This window comes from Mus musculus, chromosome 11 (assembly GCF_000001635.26).
Source record: "Mus musculus strain C57BL/6J chromosome 11, GRCm38.p6 C57BL/6J".
Lineage (NCBI taxonomy): Eukaryota > Metazoa > Chordata > Mammalia > Rodentia > Muridae > Mus > Mus musculus.
Genome location: NC_000077.6, coordinates 118470443 through 118489443, shown reverse-complemented (window position 1 = coordinate 118489443; position 19001 = coordinate 118470443). Strand labels below are relative to the sequence as shown.

The 19001-nt window shown below is 53.0% G+C and overlaps 1 protein-coding gene and 1 pseudogene across 11 annotated transcripts; one reads left to right on the top strand and one right to left on the bottom strand.

Annotated features, from left to right (window-relative positions):
• Positions 1 to 234: 234 nt before the first annotated feature.
• Positions 235 to 12642, bottom strand: Engase (endo-beta-N-acetylglucosaminidase). 11 transcript variants are annotated; one of them, XR_003949406.1, is made up of 14 exons: positions 12340 to 12635; positions 10491 to 10561; positions 10157 to 10358; positions 8020 to 8168; positions 7413 to 7570; positions 6764 to 6912; positions 6397 to 6562; positions 4923 to 5026; positions 4496 to 4604; positions 4126 to 4320; positions 3539 to 3687; positions 2891 to 2999; positions 2508 to 2622; positions 235 to 2353 (listed from the first exon to the last, which is right to left on the bottom strand). XR_003949406.1 is itself a non-coding variant. In XM_030245912.1 (14 exons), exons 1-14 carry the CDS (start codon positions 12456 to 12458, stop codon positions 1937 to 1939), a joined length of 2208 nt encoding a protein of 735 aa, XP_030101772.1. In that variant the 5' UTR covers positions 12459 to 12642; the 3' UTR covers positions 235 to 1936. The 11 variants fall into 11 exon arrangements, 8 of the variants coding, with proteins under 8 accessions (XP_030101772.1, NP_766161.1, NP_001346297.1 ...); XR_003949407.1 differs by having other exon boundaries at positions 2891 to 2996; NR_153103.1 differs by having other exon boundaries at positions 2508 to 2738; positions 2891 to 2996; positions 4130 to 4320; positions 12196 to 12612.
• Gm18156 (predicted gene, 18156) lies at positions 17329 to 17838 on the top strand (annotated as a pseudogene).

Here is a 19001-nt window from a genome sequence, read left to right as displayed (position 1 = left end):
GGTGTGGATGCCTTGAGCTGTGTGACCCTACACTCATTTCAAGGTGACCACTGCAACACCAGCTTCTTGCGTCCCGGGACAGTGAGACAGACAAGGACACTCCTTCTGATGGAATCAGGAAAGAGGGAGGGAGGGAGAGGAACTGGGAGGAAAGGGCTGAGGTCTGCACGGGGTCCAGACGCAGAGTCCAACCCCAAGGCTTCAGAGCTGGATCACACAAGACTCAACATCTCATTTTTCACATTGGATAATTTATTTCTGAGCGATTATATCCACCAGAGGGGCCTAGGCTTAAATGCCGGCAGATTAATTTTCCTGCGCAGGAGCCAGCGTTGCCGGGACTGGGGGCCGTGCTCCTGGGAAGTGAGGTTGCGCTGCTCTACCTCACGCCGTGGCTCCGCTAAGCCCCCTTCCTTCTAATTGCTTGCTCACCAGACTGTGAGGGAATAATTGCCACTATAAATTTTCTCTCCTTCTCTGCATAAAATATTTGAAGGAACCAGCACTTTTAAAAGCATACTCTGTACCACGGGGAAGCAGGGCATTCAGAAATTGCTGCCCTGCCCAGAGCCAGCCAGCCACTCTGCTCCCCACAGATTCCACTCCAGTCACACAGAACCCTGGCTGGGCATGGGTGAGCCAAGGCTCCCGGGGCAGATTCTGGACGACAAACCAGAGGGAGGCCAGCACAGCTCCAGGTACTCTCCCTACCCCAATCCCGTACAAGGTTGGCAGAGCCATGCCAGAGTACAGTAGTAGCCTGGGCTTTACCAGAGGCCCTGCCCTGCACCCTGTCTATGTGAGAGCTGGTAGAACCACATGGAACAGTGCAGAATTTCCCAATCTCAGGTTCTAGGTCCTCACCCTTATACTTCACTCAAGAGGAACAGGGTGCCCAGGAAATTAAGGAAGATGGGGGTGACAGGGCAGCGCTCAGCCCATGCAGGCAGGAGCCTCTCTCCTTGCCCCACACTCAGGAATCTGAGGAAACCCCATCCATTCAGTCCCTACACCATGGAAGATGGCAACAGGCTGCTCTGCCATCTTGCGGCCTCTCCCCATACTACAGCATGAGGGCCACAGGTCAGACCACAGAGCTGTGTCAAAGAGGGTCACATTTGGAACACAGAAAGGATGAGAGTTCCACTGTGCCCTGAGCACGAAGCACTGGGAGAGGCGGGGGGAAAGTGGTGGGGTCATCACCCAGGTTGCAGTCACACAGCAGGAAGTTCCCACGCAGCCTAGTGTCAACAGGGCTTCGGTACAGCTAAGGATGCCACTGTACCTGGAAGCAGGCGGGGCTCACCTGCCTCTTGAGGGACATGAGATGGTGGTTAGCACCCTCATATCACACAGGTGAGGAATTTGGGCTTCTCTGGGACATTCAGCTGCCAGAGCCACCATCCATACAGTTAGTCTGAAGTGTGACATGTGACTGGCCCACCTTATACAGGTGGGGGTGTGGTGCCAGGAGCCACCTGATGGTGCTCCTGGTCCTGGGGAGCACCACTCCAGCTACTCCGTGAGCAACCCTGACTCCCACTCCTCCCCTGACTATCCTCTCAGTCTTCAGGGATCCTTACTGCCTGCCACCCGTGCCGTTTGCCTCTGATTGTCAAAGCTACAGGATAAATGGCCGCCATTCTCAAAAGAAGCACCTTTTCAGCCTCGGAGAAACAGCCTTTATGGAATTTTCCGGAAGAAACCTCAAACTTTCTCCTCCTTCCTTGAGAACCACATCCCACGGAGAGCACTGTGGAAGGGGAACTCGCCTAGCACCCGTGGGGCACAGCTTCCTGAGTCACAGCCAGAACCTGGAGACCTCATCTCCTGGGGATCCGGCTGTCCTCGGCAGTCCACGCAGCCTTGGGCGGCTGGCCAAGAGGAAACCTCGAGTCTTGAGGTGGGCGAGGAGACGCTGTGCTCTGGAGCGGGCTCACTGAGGGACCGAGAAGAGCAGGACCGCCTTTCCCCACTCAGCCTGGGGCACCAGGAAACCCTCCCTGGGGACAGGCTCCACCAGGAACTCCACACGACCATCCTGCCCAAATCCAGCAGCCTCCACAGCCAAGTCCACCACACGGTACTGGTTGGCGAAAGCCAGGCCCAGGAACGTGGGCTTCTCTGTCTCTGGGGACTCTGCCACAGAGCTGCTGCTTCCTGTCCGTTTCCAGCAGTGAATGCGGAAGCAGCGGGCTCGGAGCAGCAGGTAGGACCAGTGCAGGGTGCAGCTGAGGAGGAGCCGGGTAGGGAGGCCCTCAGACCCGGTGATCAGAGGAAGCCATCGTATCTGAGAAATGGTGACATTCTGCACCCGGGGCAGAGGGGCCAGAAGGCTGCTGGCATCAACCACCTGGTAAGAGAGAGAAGGTTCACCTGGCTGGGTGCCCAGGGATAAAGGACATCCCCTCACACCTACTCCTCAGTGCTCCATCTATCCCTCTTCCACCCAGTCCTCCCTAGGGGCCCAGACACCCTCCCATCCATCCTTTCTCCCACATACATACCTGGATCTCTCCAAGGCGACAAATGAAGCTCTCCTCCTCCCGGCTGCCTGGCGGCCGTGAGAAGCTCACCAAGAGGTCCTGGAGCAGGCACCCACGAAGGTTTACCTCATAGCAGCTGAAAGAGCACCCAGGCTGCTCACAAGCTGGCTGGGCGAGGGCCCTAGCCACAGCATGAAGGGGAAGCATCCCAGGGGTACCCCAGGTCACAGGGCCCAGGATTACAGCAGGTGCCTGCAAGGAGTGTCCTTGTCTCACTCTTACCAAACCCTGGAGGGTCAAACCCAGGCCTCCCCTGCTCTCTCTTCTAGGATTTCTCAGTGCAGACTCTAAGTTCCCCGATATGTGCTCAATGCCTTATGGGACTTGCCAGGAGAGGGACTCACCGTTGAATCCAGCCCCCACTGAGCTGCTGGCCACAACTGCTGGCCCATCTGGCCAGCCTGGTGGGGGGTACCCGGAGGGGTCTGGGGCTGTGCCGTGAGCCAGTTTCTGCTGGAAGACATGGGCTTCAGAAAGGAGAATCCCACAGGAAAACCCAAGAGGGGCAGGATGTGGCAGGGAAGGATGTCTACGTAAGACACCTATGGGGCAGTGGGAGGCGGGGTGTCTAGGTAAGACTCTTGGCTGGGCAGTGATGGGGTGGGTGTCTAGGTAAGATCCCTGGTGGAACAGACTCTTGGGCACCACGGAGAAAAAGCTTTGGAGGACTAGTGGGGGTGCATGTATTTTACTGGCTAGATTCACTCATCTTGGCTTCTCCCAACTTGCCATCTCCATAACCTTTTAATGTGAACACCTCAGTGTCCCAGAGAGGAGGAGACCTGCACCCAACCTGCCCAGAAGACCACGCCGCTTAGCAGGGTCACAGAGGACAGCTTAGGCTTAGCAAGTCTCTATATGCAGGTAATAACCACAAACTACAGATTGCACCCAAGGTGGGACCTGCCCAGACCTGCCCATAGCAGCCCTGCCCACAGCAGCTCCACCCAGAGCCAGCCACCTCTCTTCCATGAAGTCGCCCAGCCTCTCACCATTTAACACCAACATGCCACCCACATGACAGCTGCTGGCATCCCCTGTTGTGAGCTCCAAAGCCACCTGGACATCTGTTGAGCCTTCAAACTTGTACACCATGGACAGGAAAACCTTGGGTGGCACTGGGATGTGCAGAGAGAACAGCCTGGGGGAGGGGAACTTGATGAGAGGTGGAAGAGGTCCTCGCTGAGCCCTTCCCTGCCTGGCTCCGAGTGGGGTGATGAAAACCGCATACTTGGCCCTGCTGGGGCTTGGCCGTTTCTATGGCTAGACTGCTGTAGACTGGAAGGTCCTGGTTCTAATTTCTTCCCGGGCACCATCTAAGGCAGCCGTATGCCAGGAAGTACTACTCAGTGGGCGGCCTCAGACTCCTGCCTGGCACTACACTCAGCTGTCACAGCTGGGTAACACTTCAGAAAGCTACAGGGGCACTGTGCAGTGTGTTTTGCCACAACGTAAAAGAAGCCATCTGAGATCTAACGCCTGTCCTCACTCAGCTCCTGCGGACCCTACCCTCTCTGCCTAATTAGCTGCAGACGCAGAGGGCAGAAGACAGAGACCCACACACTCGTCTGTCACTCACCCACCTCACAGCTACACTGTCAACCTCAGGCGGGATCAGGCCCCGGAGCAGCAGAGAGCTGCCCCCGTGCCAGGCATCAGTCAGGCAGCAGTGCGTCTTCACCCAGCCCCGACTGTCACCAGCCAGCTTATGTTCACCAAAGAGGGGCTGTGTCTCCTGGGCGCTAGGGTGGTACCAGGGCCCCACTGCTTGCTCCTGAAGAAAGAGGGAAAGTGGCAAATGGGACAGGGGCAGTGGCCTCTGCAGAGGCAGACAGCAAGAGTGCATGGAGGGGGTAGGGACAGCCATACATGGCTCTCCCACACACACCCTTCAGCCCCTCTCACCCATCCTAGGCAGACACCAGACACAGAGACCATGACCTGCATACCTTGCCGTAGCAGACTCTTCGAGTACCCAGGCCCAGGCAGAAAGAGGTGACGAAGGGCAGGGAGCAGATACTGTGTGTGGGAAGGAAGCGCTCCAGCAGGCTCCAGAACCTAAAGGGGGCAAGAGGGAGTCGGGATGAAGGACCAGCCCATACCCCTGCAGCCGGGTGTGGAACTGGGGGAATCTCTGAGAGAGGCCATCCAGGCAGCCCGTGGCACTCAGCTAGGGACAGGTCAGGGGCCATCTGCAGGAAGCTGCTCTCACCTTCTGTTCCCTCCTCCCTGCCTGGTCTCCAGAATCATCCCAGGGAGCTCCGAGGGTGGCCACTTTGTTCTCATTTGATCCCCCTTGTCCCCAGTCACCACCCCACTGGAGAGCAGAGACAGCCTCTCTCCTGCCAGCCCAAGCCAAAGCCCTTGGGGACTCACTTGTCCTGGTTCTGAAAGAAGTCGCTCTTCTCCAGACACTCATACACCCACCCAGGAGCAAACAGCGCCGCCGAGAAGCCATGTTTGCGGATCAGCTCCAGGGACTGGGGAGACAGAAACCAGGGAGGTGCTGAACATTGGGACCAGAGTCCAGATGGGCTTCCTGGATGCCAGCCCACAGGCAAGGCTCTCCCGGGCAGGGCCAGCGAGGAGAAGTTCTCCTTCACAGCTCCAGGCAGAGGGTCTTGGGCTTCATCCCTGGTGTCTCACGAGCCAGCTAGAGGGGGTGGGGAGTACTGGAGAGGCAGCTGAAGGAAAGCAGGGTGGGCTCAACCATGAAGGAGCCTGTCTTGGTGGACAGAGCAGGGAGGTGTGAGTTCGCTGTGACTCTCTATGTCCTGCCTCCTCTTCGCAGACACCTCTTGTCGCCTTACTAGAATCACAGAGGGTAGAGAATATTCGGCTCCTGGTTCTTGGAGAGTGTGTTGCTTAGTTTGAACTGTCAGCTTGGCACACAGGGACTCACCTAGGAAGGGGAGTCTCACTGAGAGGTGGTCTGCATTGGGTCTGCCTGCAGGGAGGCCTGGGTGTGATACTAGCCTTGTTATTTGATGTAGGGAAGACCTAGCCCTTTGTAGGCGGTACCATTCCCTAGACTGGGTGGTCCTGAACAGTATAAAAGAGGAAAAGCTGGGCATGGTGATCTTTAACCCCAAGAGGCAGAGACAGGGAGGTCAAGGCCAGCCTGGTCTACACAACAAGTTCCAGGGCAGCCATGTCTACAAAGAGAGAGACCCTGTCTCAAAAATAAAGATTGATGGGATAAAGGCAAAGAAAGCTAGCTGAGAACAAGCAGGCACCCGTGTCTTTTCCCACGGGTCCTGATTGCTGTGATAGATGCCTTCCCTTCCCTACACACCGACGCACTGTAACCTGAGATTAAACCCTGTGTCTCCTGCTGCATTGTGTCAGGGTATTTTATCACAACAGAAGTGAAACCTGGGCACTGGATTAAATGATTCATCTATAGCTTCCTCATGACTAAGAGCCCTGCACCTAGGGGAAAGAAAGGCAGGACTGACAGACAGGAGCGGAGTCTGCTCTCATCTCTCCTTCCCTCCTCCCCCTCCCTTTCCCAAAACCACTTGCTTCACCTCTGCCCACTACAGCCTCCCCCACCCTGACATGCCCCCTATGTCTGCCGAGTGACACAAAAGGTCACTCAATGTGTTCCGAGGCTTGTGCATGTAGCCCAGGAGGAAGTCTGTGCCTATGGGAAATGATACATGGGTGGGGACAGGATCCTTGCCTGTGACTGGAGGGGTGGCTGGGAGAGACGTAGGACGGGTCCTGGGAACACCAGGGTACCCTGGTTTCCTTTGAGGTACTAGTGAGAATGGAAGAACCCCAAGACAGAGGTCACAGAGGGCATGCAGACCAGACCAGCAGCCCTGATGCGAAGGCCACCGCTTACCTTGTCAGTATCAAAACGGCCTCCGACCACATTGCTCCGAGCAAACACATCCACTCCCACGTACACGTCAGCCAGGCGCTCCCCGGCCTGTGCCACCATCCGCTGCAGGTGATCCTCCCGCCAGTTATAGTTGGTAAAGAAGCCATCGCAGGAGTCAAAGAAGACCCTGAGAGGTGGCAAGGACCGGCTGAGGCCAGGCCCAGCTGGATGGGGCACCTAGCTGCTGCAGCAGCCTCCCTGATGCTCACAGGCACACATCGCCCAGGGACCGGGTCTGCCCAGTGGGGAATGGTCCCACCCGAGAGGCCCACATGGGATGCCCATGGCCTGGCCAGCTCATCTTCCTGCACAGCCACCCTATGCTCACCGGTTCTGATCATTCAGTTCATCCTGCCACTTGAGCTGCCCGCTCTGTACCACACTGTCGTACCACAGCACCAGACCTCCGGGGACCTGCTGATGGAGCTGTGCGGTAAGGTACTGGAGAAATAAAGGTGTGTTCCTCACGGCAGCTGGCTGCAAGAGAGGAGGGGAGATGAGACCGTTGCGAGGCTGGGCACTACTGTCATGAGAAATGACTCAGTATAACAGACAGGGGAGGCCACAAGAGCCAACCACACCAAAAACGTCCCATGTCTCATGGCCATCAGGGAGGACCTAGCCATCCTTGCTGGACAGGAAAAACCATAGCCCAGAACTCAGGAAAAGATAAAAAAAAGGGGGGGGGGGGCAAAGCCACACAAGCCCAAAGCAGGGATAGGGGAAAAGGGTGTGGGCACACTGAGGAAGAAGCTGAAGAGGGCACACCAGAGGAGCTCAAGAACTAGGTGGGCTCCTCTTTCCCAGCAGCCAGTCCTCACTGGGATGTGAGAAATGGATCTCGCTGCTACGGCCTGGGGGCTGGGTGCAGGGCAAGAGGGGCCAAGCAAAGGGGCAGGAGAAACAAGCAAAGAGGAATTTGCAAAGCGAGGGGTGAGGGGGACTGGCACCAGGACCCCACTGAAACAAACGCTCACAGTCAGGGAGTTCTCGATGTTGATGAGCCAGCCGTCAAAACGAAAGAACTGAGCAATCTGGACCAGCCGATCGGCCACGGCCTGGAAGGAGGGCTCATCCCCGGCCAGGAAGGCTTCGCAGAGCCTGCCTCCCTCTTGCCACTCTGTGATGAAGGTCCCTGTGAGACAAGAGGTAGAAACGGCTGCACAGATGGCTCTCTTCCGACCCAGGGCTCGGACAAGTGTGCTTCCGGGACACCAGGACTATAGGGAAAAGTAGACATTCAGTGAGTGGTCCTTTGGGATGTGGTCACAGAGGGTTCAGAACAAAGCCGGAGATGCACTTGACTGACCCAGTGGTTGGCAAACTCTGGCCTCAGACCAAACCCAGCCACCGCTAAGGTGAGCACTGCTTTCCTGGGACACAGCAGGCCCCTCTGGCTGCCCATCATCTACAGATGCTCCCAGGCTGATCACCACCACCCTGACCAATGGCCCACATGCTCAAAACATAGATACCATCTGGTCCTCTCTGGGAAAGTGTGCAGACACCCATACGAACCCATGGACACTGCTACCGCTCAATTACAGGACCACCCAATGCGTACGCTAACCACCTGGCTCTTACCCAGCACGCAGACCCCGTGCCTGTGTGCGGCATTGGTCCAGCACACTGGGGGGATGGTGACCGTGTGGTGGCTGAAGTACACAAAGATGTCGATATACTGCCAGTGGTAGAAGGAATAGGGGTTCTGCACCTCTGAGCCCTGAATGAACCTGGTGAAGACACGGAATAGTCGGGCCCCAAGACACAGTATCAGGACACAGTGATTGCTCGTGGATTAGACTTGTCTCAAGGGCTGTTCTTCAGCTATGGTCATTGGCTCTGACTGAAGCCTGCTGTGTGAGACCTTGTGGGGAAGGGTGAAGGCAGGCACAAGCTGAGGCTCTTCTGTCAAGAGCAGTCAGGAGTGGGAACTGGGGTGTCTTAGTCAGGGTTTCTATTCCTGCACAAACACCATGACCAAGAAGCAAGTTGGGGAGGAAAGGGTTTATTCAGTTTACATTTCCACATTGCTGTTCATCGTCAAAGGAGGTCAGAGCTGGAACTCAAGCAGGTCAGGAAGCAGGAGCTGATGCAGAGGCCATGGAGGGATGTTTCTTACTGGCTTGCTTCCCCTGGCTTGCTCAGCCTGCTCTCTTATAGAAACCAAAACTACCAGCCCAGGGATGGTCCCACCCACCAGGGGCCCTCCCCACTTGATCACTAATTGAGAAAATGCCCCACAGCTGGATCTCATGGAGGCATTTCCCCAACTGAAGCTCCTTTCTCTGTGATAACTCCAGCCTGTGTCAAGTTGACACAAAACCAGCCAGTACACGGGGTGAGGGTCAGTCACTAAAGTGCTTGCTTTGGATGACTTCTATCCCCAGAACGGATTTAAAACTAAAAAAATCAGGGCTGGAGAGATGGCTCAGCGGTTAAGAACACTGACTGCTCTTCCTAGAGGTCCTGAGTTCAAGTCCCAGCAACCACATAGTGGCTCACAACCATCTGTAATGGGATCTGATGCCCTCTTCTGATGTGTCTGAAGACAGCGACAGCATACTCAAATATATAAAATAAATATATCCTTTTATGGTGGAGCTTGCTTCCATCACTGACGGGCTAGTCTCGAATACTTGGTGAGTTCCAGCCTTGTGAGGAAGTATGTCTCAAGGATAAGGTAGACAGCATCAGAGGTGCAATAGCCAAGGCTGACCTCTGGCCCCACACTCACTCACTCAAGGTAGTCAGGAGCACACTGGTCGTGATGGCACCTGAGGCAGGGTGACAGGAGTTAGGAGCTATCTGAGCTACATAGTGAGTTCTATACCAGACCAAACTACACAGCAAAACCCAGTCTCTAAAATAAATCGTGGCGTGTTTGGGGAGGAAAGCTCATTCACAGACCAGGGAGTTAGCACCGGCCACGGAAATGCACAGACAGCATTTGGCCTCTGTGAGCAGATGAAGGCGCAGGAAGCAGGAAGGCTGTGCACACACAGGCCCTGTCTCAGGCTTCCGGTCCCTGCACAGGGTCAGCACTGCCCTCAGGGCCATGTCCCTGGATCTACAGGTTGGCCACACCCCCTGGCTGGGTAGCTGGGTCTGACTCAGCTTCCCATCAATCATCCTGTCCGAGAGTGTTCAATAGATGTTAAAAATGTCTCTCTAAGCCGGACGTGGTGGCGCACGCCTTTAATCCCAGCACTGGGGAGGCAGAGGCAGGCGGATTTCTGAGTTCGAGGCCAGCCTGGTCTACAGAGTGAGCTCCAGGACAGCCAGGGCTATACAGAGAAACCCTGTCTCGAAAAACCAAAAAAAAAAAAAAATGTCTCTCTAGCTAGCTCGTGCATAGCTAGGAGAGTGAGGCGGGAGAGAGCACAGGAAGCCAGGGCAAGAGGCCCAAACCAGGACAGAGCCTAGGGGAAGCACAACAGACAAATGAGATGAGAATGAGGCTGCTGGGCCAGAAGGTGATTCTCTTCCGGGGCAGCCTGAGGGACTAGCTGTCTGCGGCTAAAGCAGACGAGAGCTCGCCCAATTCCATATTGCTTCTGCCACAGGAAGGTTAACCTGGGACTGAGTTTCTCTCCCTGAGCTGTCAGAGGCCCATCTGGGACCTGCTTCCATAACTCCGTCCAGGGCTCTAGGACTGCTCTCTACCTTCTTCCATCCCGGGATGGCCAGTAATAAGACCAGCACTGCACCAGAGCCTCACCTGTCCTCCAGGTAACCACCCATCATGTCGTGGCACAGCAGGGTCCGGGGCCTGGGGCTGCTGAGTGGAGGCCGGCGACACACCAGGGGTTCCAGGGCTACATTGAAGCCATCCTCCATGAGCGGGGTCCAGGCCAGGAGCTCCTCCAGCGTCGACAGGTAAAAGCTGATAGGTCTGGTAGTATCCTTGTCATAATATCTAGCTGGTCCACGGAGAGAACCGTTAGGAATATGGAAATCAGGGGACTCGAACATACTCTTCCTCTCTGACAGAGAGGGGAGTGGGGACTGCGATGGCCAGGAAGGGACATGAGTGGGGACTTTGGTCACCTCACCTGGTAAAGGATCCGGGGTGAAACTGACCACCTCTCTAAAGACTGCTTCCTCCTCTTGATCCTCGTTGATCCTAGGCAAAGGGTGGGTTTTAAAAGATTGATTTGCTCTTGTTTTTTGACACAAAGTCTTATGTAGCCCAGGTCAATCTGGAACTGTGTAGTCAAGGGTGACACTGACTTCTGATCTCTGTCCTACCACCTTCTAAGAGCTGGGACTAGAGGGGTGCTCTGCCACAGTCCCCCATTTATACTGGTGATTGAACTAGGGCTCTGCTCTGCACATGGTAGGTGAGCTACACTCGCAGGCACCCACAGGGTAAATAACTGCTGGAAGCAAATGGCTAAATAACACAGGACATGGCTTATAAAATACACACCAGAGGCATGCACGGCACCAGAAAAAGGGGATCTGGGGTTCATCTTCTTTATTAGCAACTAAGGCCTGCTCGTGCTTGGACAGACGCCAATGACAGCCCCACCCAACAGGTGAAACCCCCAAGTTAAACACTTCCTAGAACCACAGGCCTTCTCTGGCCAAGGGATATGGTCTTCGAGTACCAGCAAAATCACCGCCCCCTTCCCCCCCCCCATCTTCAGCAACTGAATAATACAAGGAATAACTACATTGGCTTCATGAAGTTGCAAAGTCTGAGTACAGCAAAATCAGAAACTGTTCATTTGTTAATATGTTTCAAAGTATCCTTTAAAGAGTAGTGAGGTGACACTATAGTAGCCATTTAGGTACACAGTTATCCAAGCTGGCATCCTTAAAAGCCCCCAGGGCCTGAGGCCATCAGGAATGACTTGAGCTCCCTCCTCAGGTTCTGCCATCAATCACACTGTCCCTCTGTAAGTAAACTGAGGAGCCTTTGGAACTGCGGGGATGGCCAGACAGTAGCAGGCTAAAATGGAGACGTCATCTTTTTCTTGTGGTGCTAGGGGCTCAAACCCAGAACTTCCTACATCCTAGGCAAGTGCTCTGCCATGAATCTCTCTCAAGACCTTCCATTTTAATTTTTGCGATGTGGCCTCACTACACCAGGTTGGGGCCTCAAACTTGTGATCCTCTTGCCTCACCCCATCAAGGAGTTGGAATTAAAGGCCTGTGTCATCAGGCCATGCAAAACACCCGCCTTTGAAATCTCACCACCAAATACTCCTCTTCCAGATGGCGCCCCCCTGGCTGACTCCTTTATCCTTCAGCTGCACCCAAAGGAACTCAAAGTCATCCCGTCTGCCCATGCCCACCTGTCACCTGAATGTCCCTCCAGTAAGAAGGAAAAGGACCTCTTAGGATGGCTTCTACCCACAAATACCTTTCCCGTCGGTCAGCAACCATCCTAAAGTCTGAATAGCCCATCTGTCTCACTGCTGTGGGTTTAAAAACGAAGCAGGACACATCAAGTTTGTGCTGATACCTTTCCCAGTGTCCCACCGACCACGGGGTTACAACCCTGGACCAGGGGGGTATGTCTGTCCACTTCTTTGCCTTTGTGCCTTTGCTCATTCTGATCCACCTAGTACAGTCCTCGTCCCTAAAGATTCAGTTCAAATATTACACGAACAGAAAGCCATCCATGTTCGGGATTGCCTAATCTATAGGGCCAAAGGAAGGTGCAGTAGCCTTGGCGCCAGACTGCCAGAACGAGATCCCGATGGGCTGGGACAGGGTCCGTCATAGGTTAGGAACAAGGGAGCTGCTAACTTGCTCGGGTGGCCCGTCTGCGACCGGGGATAGAAGGATGGAGGGACGTAGGTTTGTCCGCAAGCGACAGACAGTGTCGCGCTGCACGACAGGCAGCATGGCCACCCCAAGCCCAGACCTGGAGCTCAGCCCAGCCGTGCGCACCTCCGCCCCTGCCTCCGCCGCCCCGGCCTCCGCTCCGTCTGGTCCCGCGCCTGCTTCTCCGGGGCCGCGGGGCTCCGCTGCCTTGCAGCTCCCCGGGTCAGCACCGACGAGGTCTCCATGACTGTCAGCGACTGCCGACCGCTAAGCCCTCCAGACACTGCTCCAACAGCCAATCGCAAGCCTGGGCCTGCCCCTGCCGCAGCTCTCAGCCAATGGTGAGTGTGCAGCGCCGCGGTTGGCTCGCACCGAGTTCCGGCTAGGATCTGTCCACGTTCTGCAAGCGGCGGGTGTAGAGCCTGAGTTAAATAACCGGAGAGACGGGGCGGGACCTGATGGGCGGGGTCTAGGAGAAAGGCGGGGCTGCGTGGATCCTGAGCCCAAGGTTCTGAGACCCAAAAAAGTGTTATTTAGAGTTAGCCACGAAGTTTTCTTTCCAGACGAATGAAACAATCTGCCAGCGACAACCAAGTCGGTACACGTTAGCAATGAGCCCTGGAACTGGGCCACAGAGACTGGTGGCCTAGCTTCCCTGGGTCCCTGGCTCCTTGGATCCCTGGATTCCTGGATGGGATCTAATATTACAGGCACCTGTAATATTCTGCTTTTTTTAAGAAATTAAAATATAATTACATGTTTCCCTTCCCTTTCCTCCCTCCAATAGTTCCTGTGTACCTCATCCAATCTCTCTCAAATTCATGATTTTTACTTCTTTAATGTTTGTCATCTACGTGTGTGTATATATAAACACAACCTGTTCGGTCCCTTTAATGTTACTTGTATGCAAATGTTTTCAGGGCTGACCGTTTGGAATTGGATAACCAACACAGGCTGACGATTGTCTTTTCTTACTAATGAACAAAAGAAAGAGGTGTTATAACCAGCTTGAGGCAGGGCTCCATGGGATGCTATAGCCAGGTACGATGGGAAACCTAGGAGTAAAGGCAGGTGGAGAGATGGGGGCAGTGCTGCTGACCTGGAGGGACTGTTTCCATCTGTCCTGTAGGGTGGTCAGCATGGTGAGCATGGATAGTTTTCCCCTGAATGCATTCTTCTTACTCTTAAGCCTGTGTTCTGCAGGAAATAAATCCTCTCAAGTATTCAGGGTCCAGGAAGCTGCATCTGCCAGAGGGCACCTCCCACAGTACCTGGGCACAGAAGAGATTCACAGTAACCTTGATGGTCCTGTGTTCAGAGCGGTGAGCAGAAATGCCAGAAGACGAGGAAATGGCTTCTCCTCCCTGAGCCCAATACCCCTCTGCAGCTTGCAGCTTCTGGCCCCACAGCAGCTTGCCCAAGCCAAGTTCTCTGGGCCTCTTTATTACTGTTTACAGGCTTTGAGCTTTATGAGGCCCCAAGCATCCATAAACGCCAAGGGTGGGGATGGTGACTAAGGTGGTTGAATATAGGCCCTGGTTACATTGCCTGTTGGCCAGTCGGCCAGGGAAGGGACGCTGGGGAGCAGGACACTCTGATCTGTGGGACACAGTTGGCAGGACACCTCTTCCCACTGACCCAGGGTGGGGAGGGAAGCTCTGTGTGGGGCTGCGACAGAGAGAAGGTAGCAGGTCACAAGCCCAAACACAGTCATCTACTATAACGCCTTGTGGAGCAAACACAACTATCTTGAAAGCTGTGTAGATCGTCCCTCCACCTCCCAACTCCCTGCCTCTGTACTCTAGGTGCCCCCCCTCCAAGACCTGTGCATCTAGGACAGGGTCATGAGTGGAAAAGAAGAACTGGTTGAATTCTCAGTTTAGGGTCTGATGACCTGACCCCCAACTCCCCACTCCTTCTACAAGGGCATGATGATAGGCCAGTCTTGTGAAAGTATCGTGAGCGGGGGATCAATTTAGATGACGATAGTTGTGTCATGCCCAGAGGACAGCATCCCATAACACAGCCTAACACTGTCTCGCCCTTTCCCTCTCAGTCCCCATAATGCTCCAAAGACCAGAAGAAGGAGAAGCATGGAAACTGAGGGCCAGTGTGGAAGGCCAAGAGTCTGTTGCTCTGAGCGAGCACTGCACTTCTCTTGCCTTGCTTCCTGCTGGCTGCCGGGCGCGGGAGAGGCTCTGATGCTTGGAATTGTGGCTGCCACCTGAGCCTGTGAGAGTGTACAGGATGGTAGGACAGAAGCAGCCTCCTGGATCTTCCATAGAGTAGACACAGCTTCAACCTGGACCACTTCACGCAGGCTCTCCCGGGAGCAAAGGTGCTTAACTGAGCCCAGCACATCCTGTCTGTGATAGTGACTGGATCTAAGATGATGTATGAACAACAGTTTCTGGAAAGAAGCTGCATTTTATAAGCTGGTTAACCGGTTAGAACTTCCTTGATTATTGAGAGTTTGGAATGTTGCAGACCTAGGGTCTAATCACAGATTATCTGACCTATCTTGGCCCCTGGAATAGCCTCTGTCCTTCTCTCTGGGACCTAATGTCCTGTGACTATTAGCTAAATCCTTTAGAATGTACAAACAGGCCCTCTGGGTTCCACCAACCCCAGAGCTAAGAATGTCACCATATAGCATGGGAGACCTATAGCACAGATGTTCTTATTGTGCTGAACGCACTTCCCTGATGTTTCCAACAGTGTTTGGAAGGTGTCTTGATCTATGACTTCCTTTGTTCTCTTACTACAAAAACTCCATGAAACTGCTACCACACTGAGACATGGAATTTGGGGTGACCTAAATTTGTTCCCAGCCCATGATCATTCTTATCTGGCTCCAGAAATAGCATTTTGCATCCCCCAGTGAGGTGAGGGCTGTTGTTAAAAACAGATAACACTGGAGTTGCAGATAGCCCCAGGACTAATTACATTTGATGTTAATTCCATTCTCCTCTGAGGGGCTGCCAACAAGGAGTGAGTCAGCACTCGGGTGATTTCTAGTAAACCTGCTTCCCACCTTAATTTGTAAAATAAAGGAGAGCTGATGATTGGGCAGATAAAGGGAAGGTGAAGTAGAAGTGGGGGAGAGAGAAGAGGATAAAATGGAAGAGGAAGAGGACACAGAGGAGAAGGAAGTAGAAAAGTGGAGCAGAAGCACATGGCCTGGAGAAACCGCAAGTTCTAAGGGGGCCCCCTTAATAGATGGGGAAGATGGTAATGTAGTGGTAGATCTGCCCAGTCGAGGCGCACAGCTTGGATTCCTATTAATTGAGTTGTGTCTTTATTGCCTGGACTTTCTTGGGTTGGAGATTTACCGCAACAACCTTCATAGATCAACAAGGGCCAGCGACTGCCTTTTCTCATTAATCATCAAAAGAAGGAAAGAGGTTGTTGGCCTCTCTGCTTAGATGGGAAGATGTCCTAGGACTCAGAAGCCCAGAAACCACCCAGCTCTGAGGTGGGGCGGTGTCCCAGTGGAGGGGCATTCTTGAGTCACAGGCGCTCAGGAACCACAGACGGCTGAGAGGAGGCCTCTTTAGCAAAGGTGGTGCAGCTCCTAGGAGAGGGTCTCCACTGCTGAGCTCAGGAGCTCAGAGCCTCAGCCCCGCTCCTTCTGTTCCCTTTCTCCCTTCTTCCCTTCGTTGCTTATTGTCTTCTTCGGATGGAAATTATATCAGGAAGCAAATCTCATAAAAGAGATTTATTGGAGAGTCCATCCAGGGTGTGGAGGGACAAATCCAGCTGTGGCTGCCTATGCTCCCAGGAGGGAACAGAAGCAGCAGAGAATTGGACAAAGCACAGTGCTTAGATAGAGGTTTTGGAAAGGTGGAGCTTTCTAGGATGGAGATTTCCAGGGTGTGTATTGGTGGAATTTCAAGTCCTGAGCTTGGGGGAGCTCAGGGATTGGTGGGTTTTCCTATTCAGGGATTGGTGGCTTTTGTTCAGACTTTTCACCTAAAATTAGCATAATCTGGGGAGGGTCCTGTTGAAGGGTTAGAGATGACCTTTCTGACAGTTATGACAGTTAGGGAGGTCTTGATGGGGGCCTGGCTGCTGGTACTGGGGTGTAGGGAGTGGGCTGGCCACTTTCCTGCCTTGAGAGTTTACAAAGTTTACAAAATATGTACAAAGTTTCCAAAGGGAGTCCTCTACAGCCACTTGAGTGGTGTGAATATCTCACAGAGGTGTTATAACCAGCTTCAGGTGGGGCTTGAGAAAGAATCTCAACTACAGTGGGAAATCTAGGAAGCACAGGCAGGTCCCGGAGGAGATGGGAGGAATCCTGGAGAGTGACACTGTCCTTGAGGAATTGCTCCCATCAAGTTTAACTGTATCCGTTAGGGCTAACTGTATCTGTTGGGGCTAACAACTGTATCTGTTTCTTGACTCATCCTGACAAACACAGCCAATGGAAATATTGTAAGTCAGGAATACATTTAGGGGGCTGAAGGATGGGCATGGGTGGGTCCAGTGCTTGCTGGGAAAGTAGAAAGATCTAGGTTTGGATCCCCAACGCCATGTAGAGAGGATGAGTGTGCTGGCTAGTGGCTATGATCACAGTGCCAGGAGGCAGAGGCAGGGCATCCTGGGCTCACTCGTTCTCATAGCCAGACAGTGAGCAACCTTGTCTCAAAGTATAAGTGGAGGGGTTGGAAGGATGGTTCAACTGTTAAGAGTGCTTGCGGGGTGGTGGGGAGGGCTGGAGAGATGGCTCCGAGGTTAAGAGCACTGATTGCTCTTCTGGAGGCCCTGAGTTCAGTTCCCAGCAACCACATAGTGGCTCTCAACCATCTGTAATAGGACCCAATGTTCTCTTCTGATCTGTCTGAAGACAGTGATGGTGTACTCACTACCAAAAAAAAAAAAAAAAAAAAAATCAATAAATCTTTTTTAAAAAGTGCTTGCTGCTCCTCCAGAGGACCTGAGTTCAATTCCCAGCACCCACATTGGGGCAGCTCACAATTGCTTGTAACTCTAGCTCCAGGACATCCAATGCTCTCCTCTGGTCTCCACAGGAACCTACACATATGAGGCACACATTTAAAAACAAGGTAAATGTTGTGAACCTAGCCGAGCAGATGCACCATCAGGGTTGCTAACATTTGCCCCAACAAGAACAGAAATGTTCAGCCCGAGGAGTCCCAGAGCTGGGCCGTGCACCTGCAGCTTCGAGCCAAGCCACACAATCAGGTTTTGTTGGAAAGGTTATTTGTAAGTGGCACTAGCTGACCATCTCCGTTCCTGTCCTGCATGGTCTAAAAGACAAAGCTTCCCGCCGGCTGAGAGAACAAAACAGCTGTTGTTTGGGAACGGTCACGGATGATGCGTCCAAGCTGCCTGTGTGTGCACTGCAGGTGACCGTGTAACAGTTGTCTGGGCCAAAGTCACATCCTCAAGATCCTCGCCTTCAACCAGCTGGCCCTGGAGGCTCCCAAGACCAGTGGCACTATGCTCCTGTCTGGGCCTCAGAAGGACCGAAAGGTCTACGGGCATTTTGGCCAAGGCCCCAGAAACCCCACACGGCTTCACCAAACTCTGTCGGCTCTAAGGGCCAGATGTTCAAGCATGCAAGGGGCCTCTCGAAGGGCTGGCTGTGGCTATAAAAACTAACCCTGAATCTTACTCTTATTAAAATTAAAAAAAAATGCTTTGGATGTTGAAAAACAAAACAAGATAAAGTGGAACATAATAGATGACACCGAGTGTCAACTTCTAGCCTCCAACACACACACAACACATACCACACCCTTACACATACCACACACACACCACACACACACACACAATACACACATACACAACATATACAACATACACACTTATACATGGCACCCACACACAACACACTCACACACCATACACAACACTTACACCACACACATACACACAACACACACACACTTACACACAACACTTATACACAACATACACACAAAACACATACAACACTTATACACAAAACATACACCATATATACACAACACTTACACACAACACATACAACACACACAGCACACACACAAAACACAACACTTATACACAACACACACACAAAACACACACCAAATACAACACTTACATACAACACACCCACAACACATACACACAACACACACACAAAACATACAACACACAAAAAACACACAACACATACACACAATACACGCACACTTATACACAACACATACAACACACACAACACACACACAAAACACACCACATACACACAACACTTACATACAACACACACACATGCACATACTACACACACACTTACACACAACACATACACACAACACACATACACATCACACACACAATACTTTTTTTAAAATTGCCTTTATTGCTGTTCAGGAACTTAGCCCACAGATCTGCTCTGAACACCTGCAGCTGAGCTACAGGATCTAGCACAAAGCCTATCTGATAACCGTCGAGCACCTCCTTAAACCTGCTGAACAGCATTCAGGGAGTGGAAAGAGAAAAGGGTGTGTGTGTGTGTGTGCTTTGCCCCGTCCTAGGGTCAGAAAGCCACTAAGTGGATTAGTTGGGGACTTTCTGTAAGAGATTTGAGAAACCTTGGGATATCAGTCTGCCTTGCAAGGCTGTCTGTTTTTTCCCTGGTTTGAACTGGTGTGTGTGTGTGTGTGTGTGTTGTTTATTTGCTTATGCAAAATGTTTTATCTCGTTCTTTCTCATTGTGTTCTGTCAGCAATAAATCCCATTGTCCCTCCTTTCAGGCGTCTGCCCCAGAACAGCTGAGGCACAAGCAA

Coding starts and splice junctions, on each gene's coding strand:
- Engase (XM_030245912.1), bottom strand. CDS start 12,458: ATGGAGACCTCGTCGGTGCTGACCCGGGGAGCTGCAAGGCAGCGGAGC. Junction 8,169..10,156: donor GGTGGTTACCTGGAGGACAG/GTGAGGCTCTGG, acceptor TGTCTTCACCAG/GTTCATTCAGGGCTCAGAGG. Junction 3,688..4,129: donor GTTGACAGTGTAGCTGTGAG/GTGGGTGAGTGA, acceptor CCCCTCCCCCAG/GCTGTTCTCTCTGCACATCC.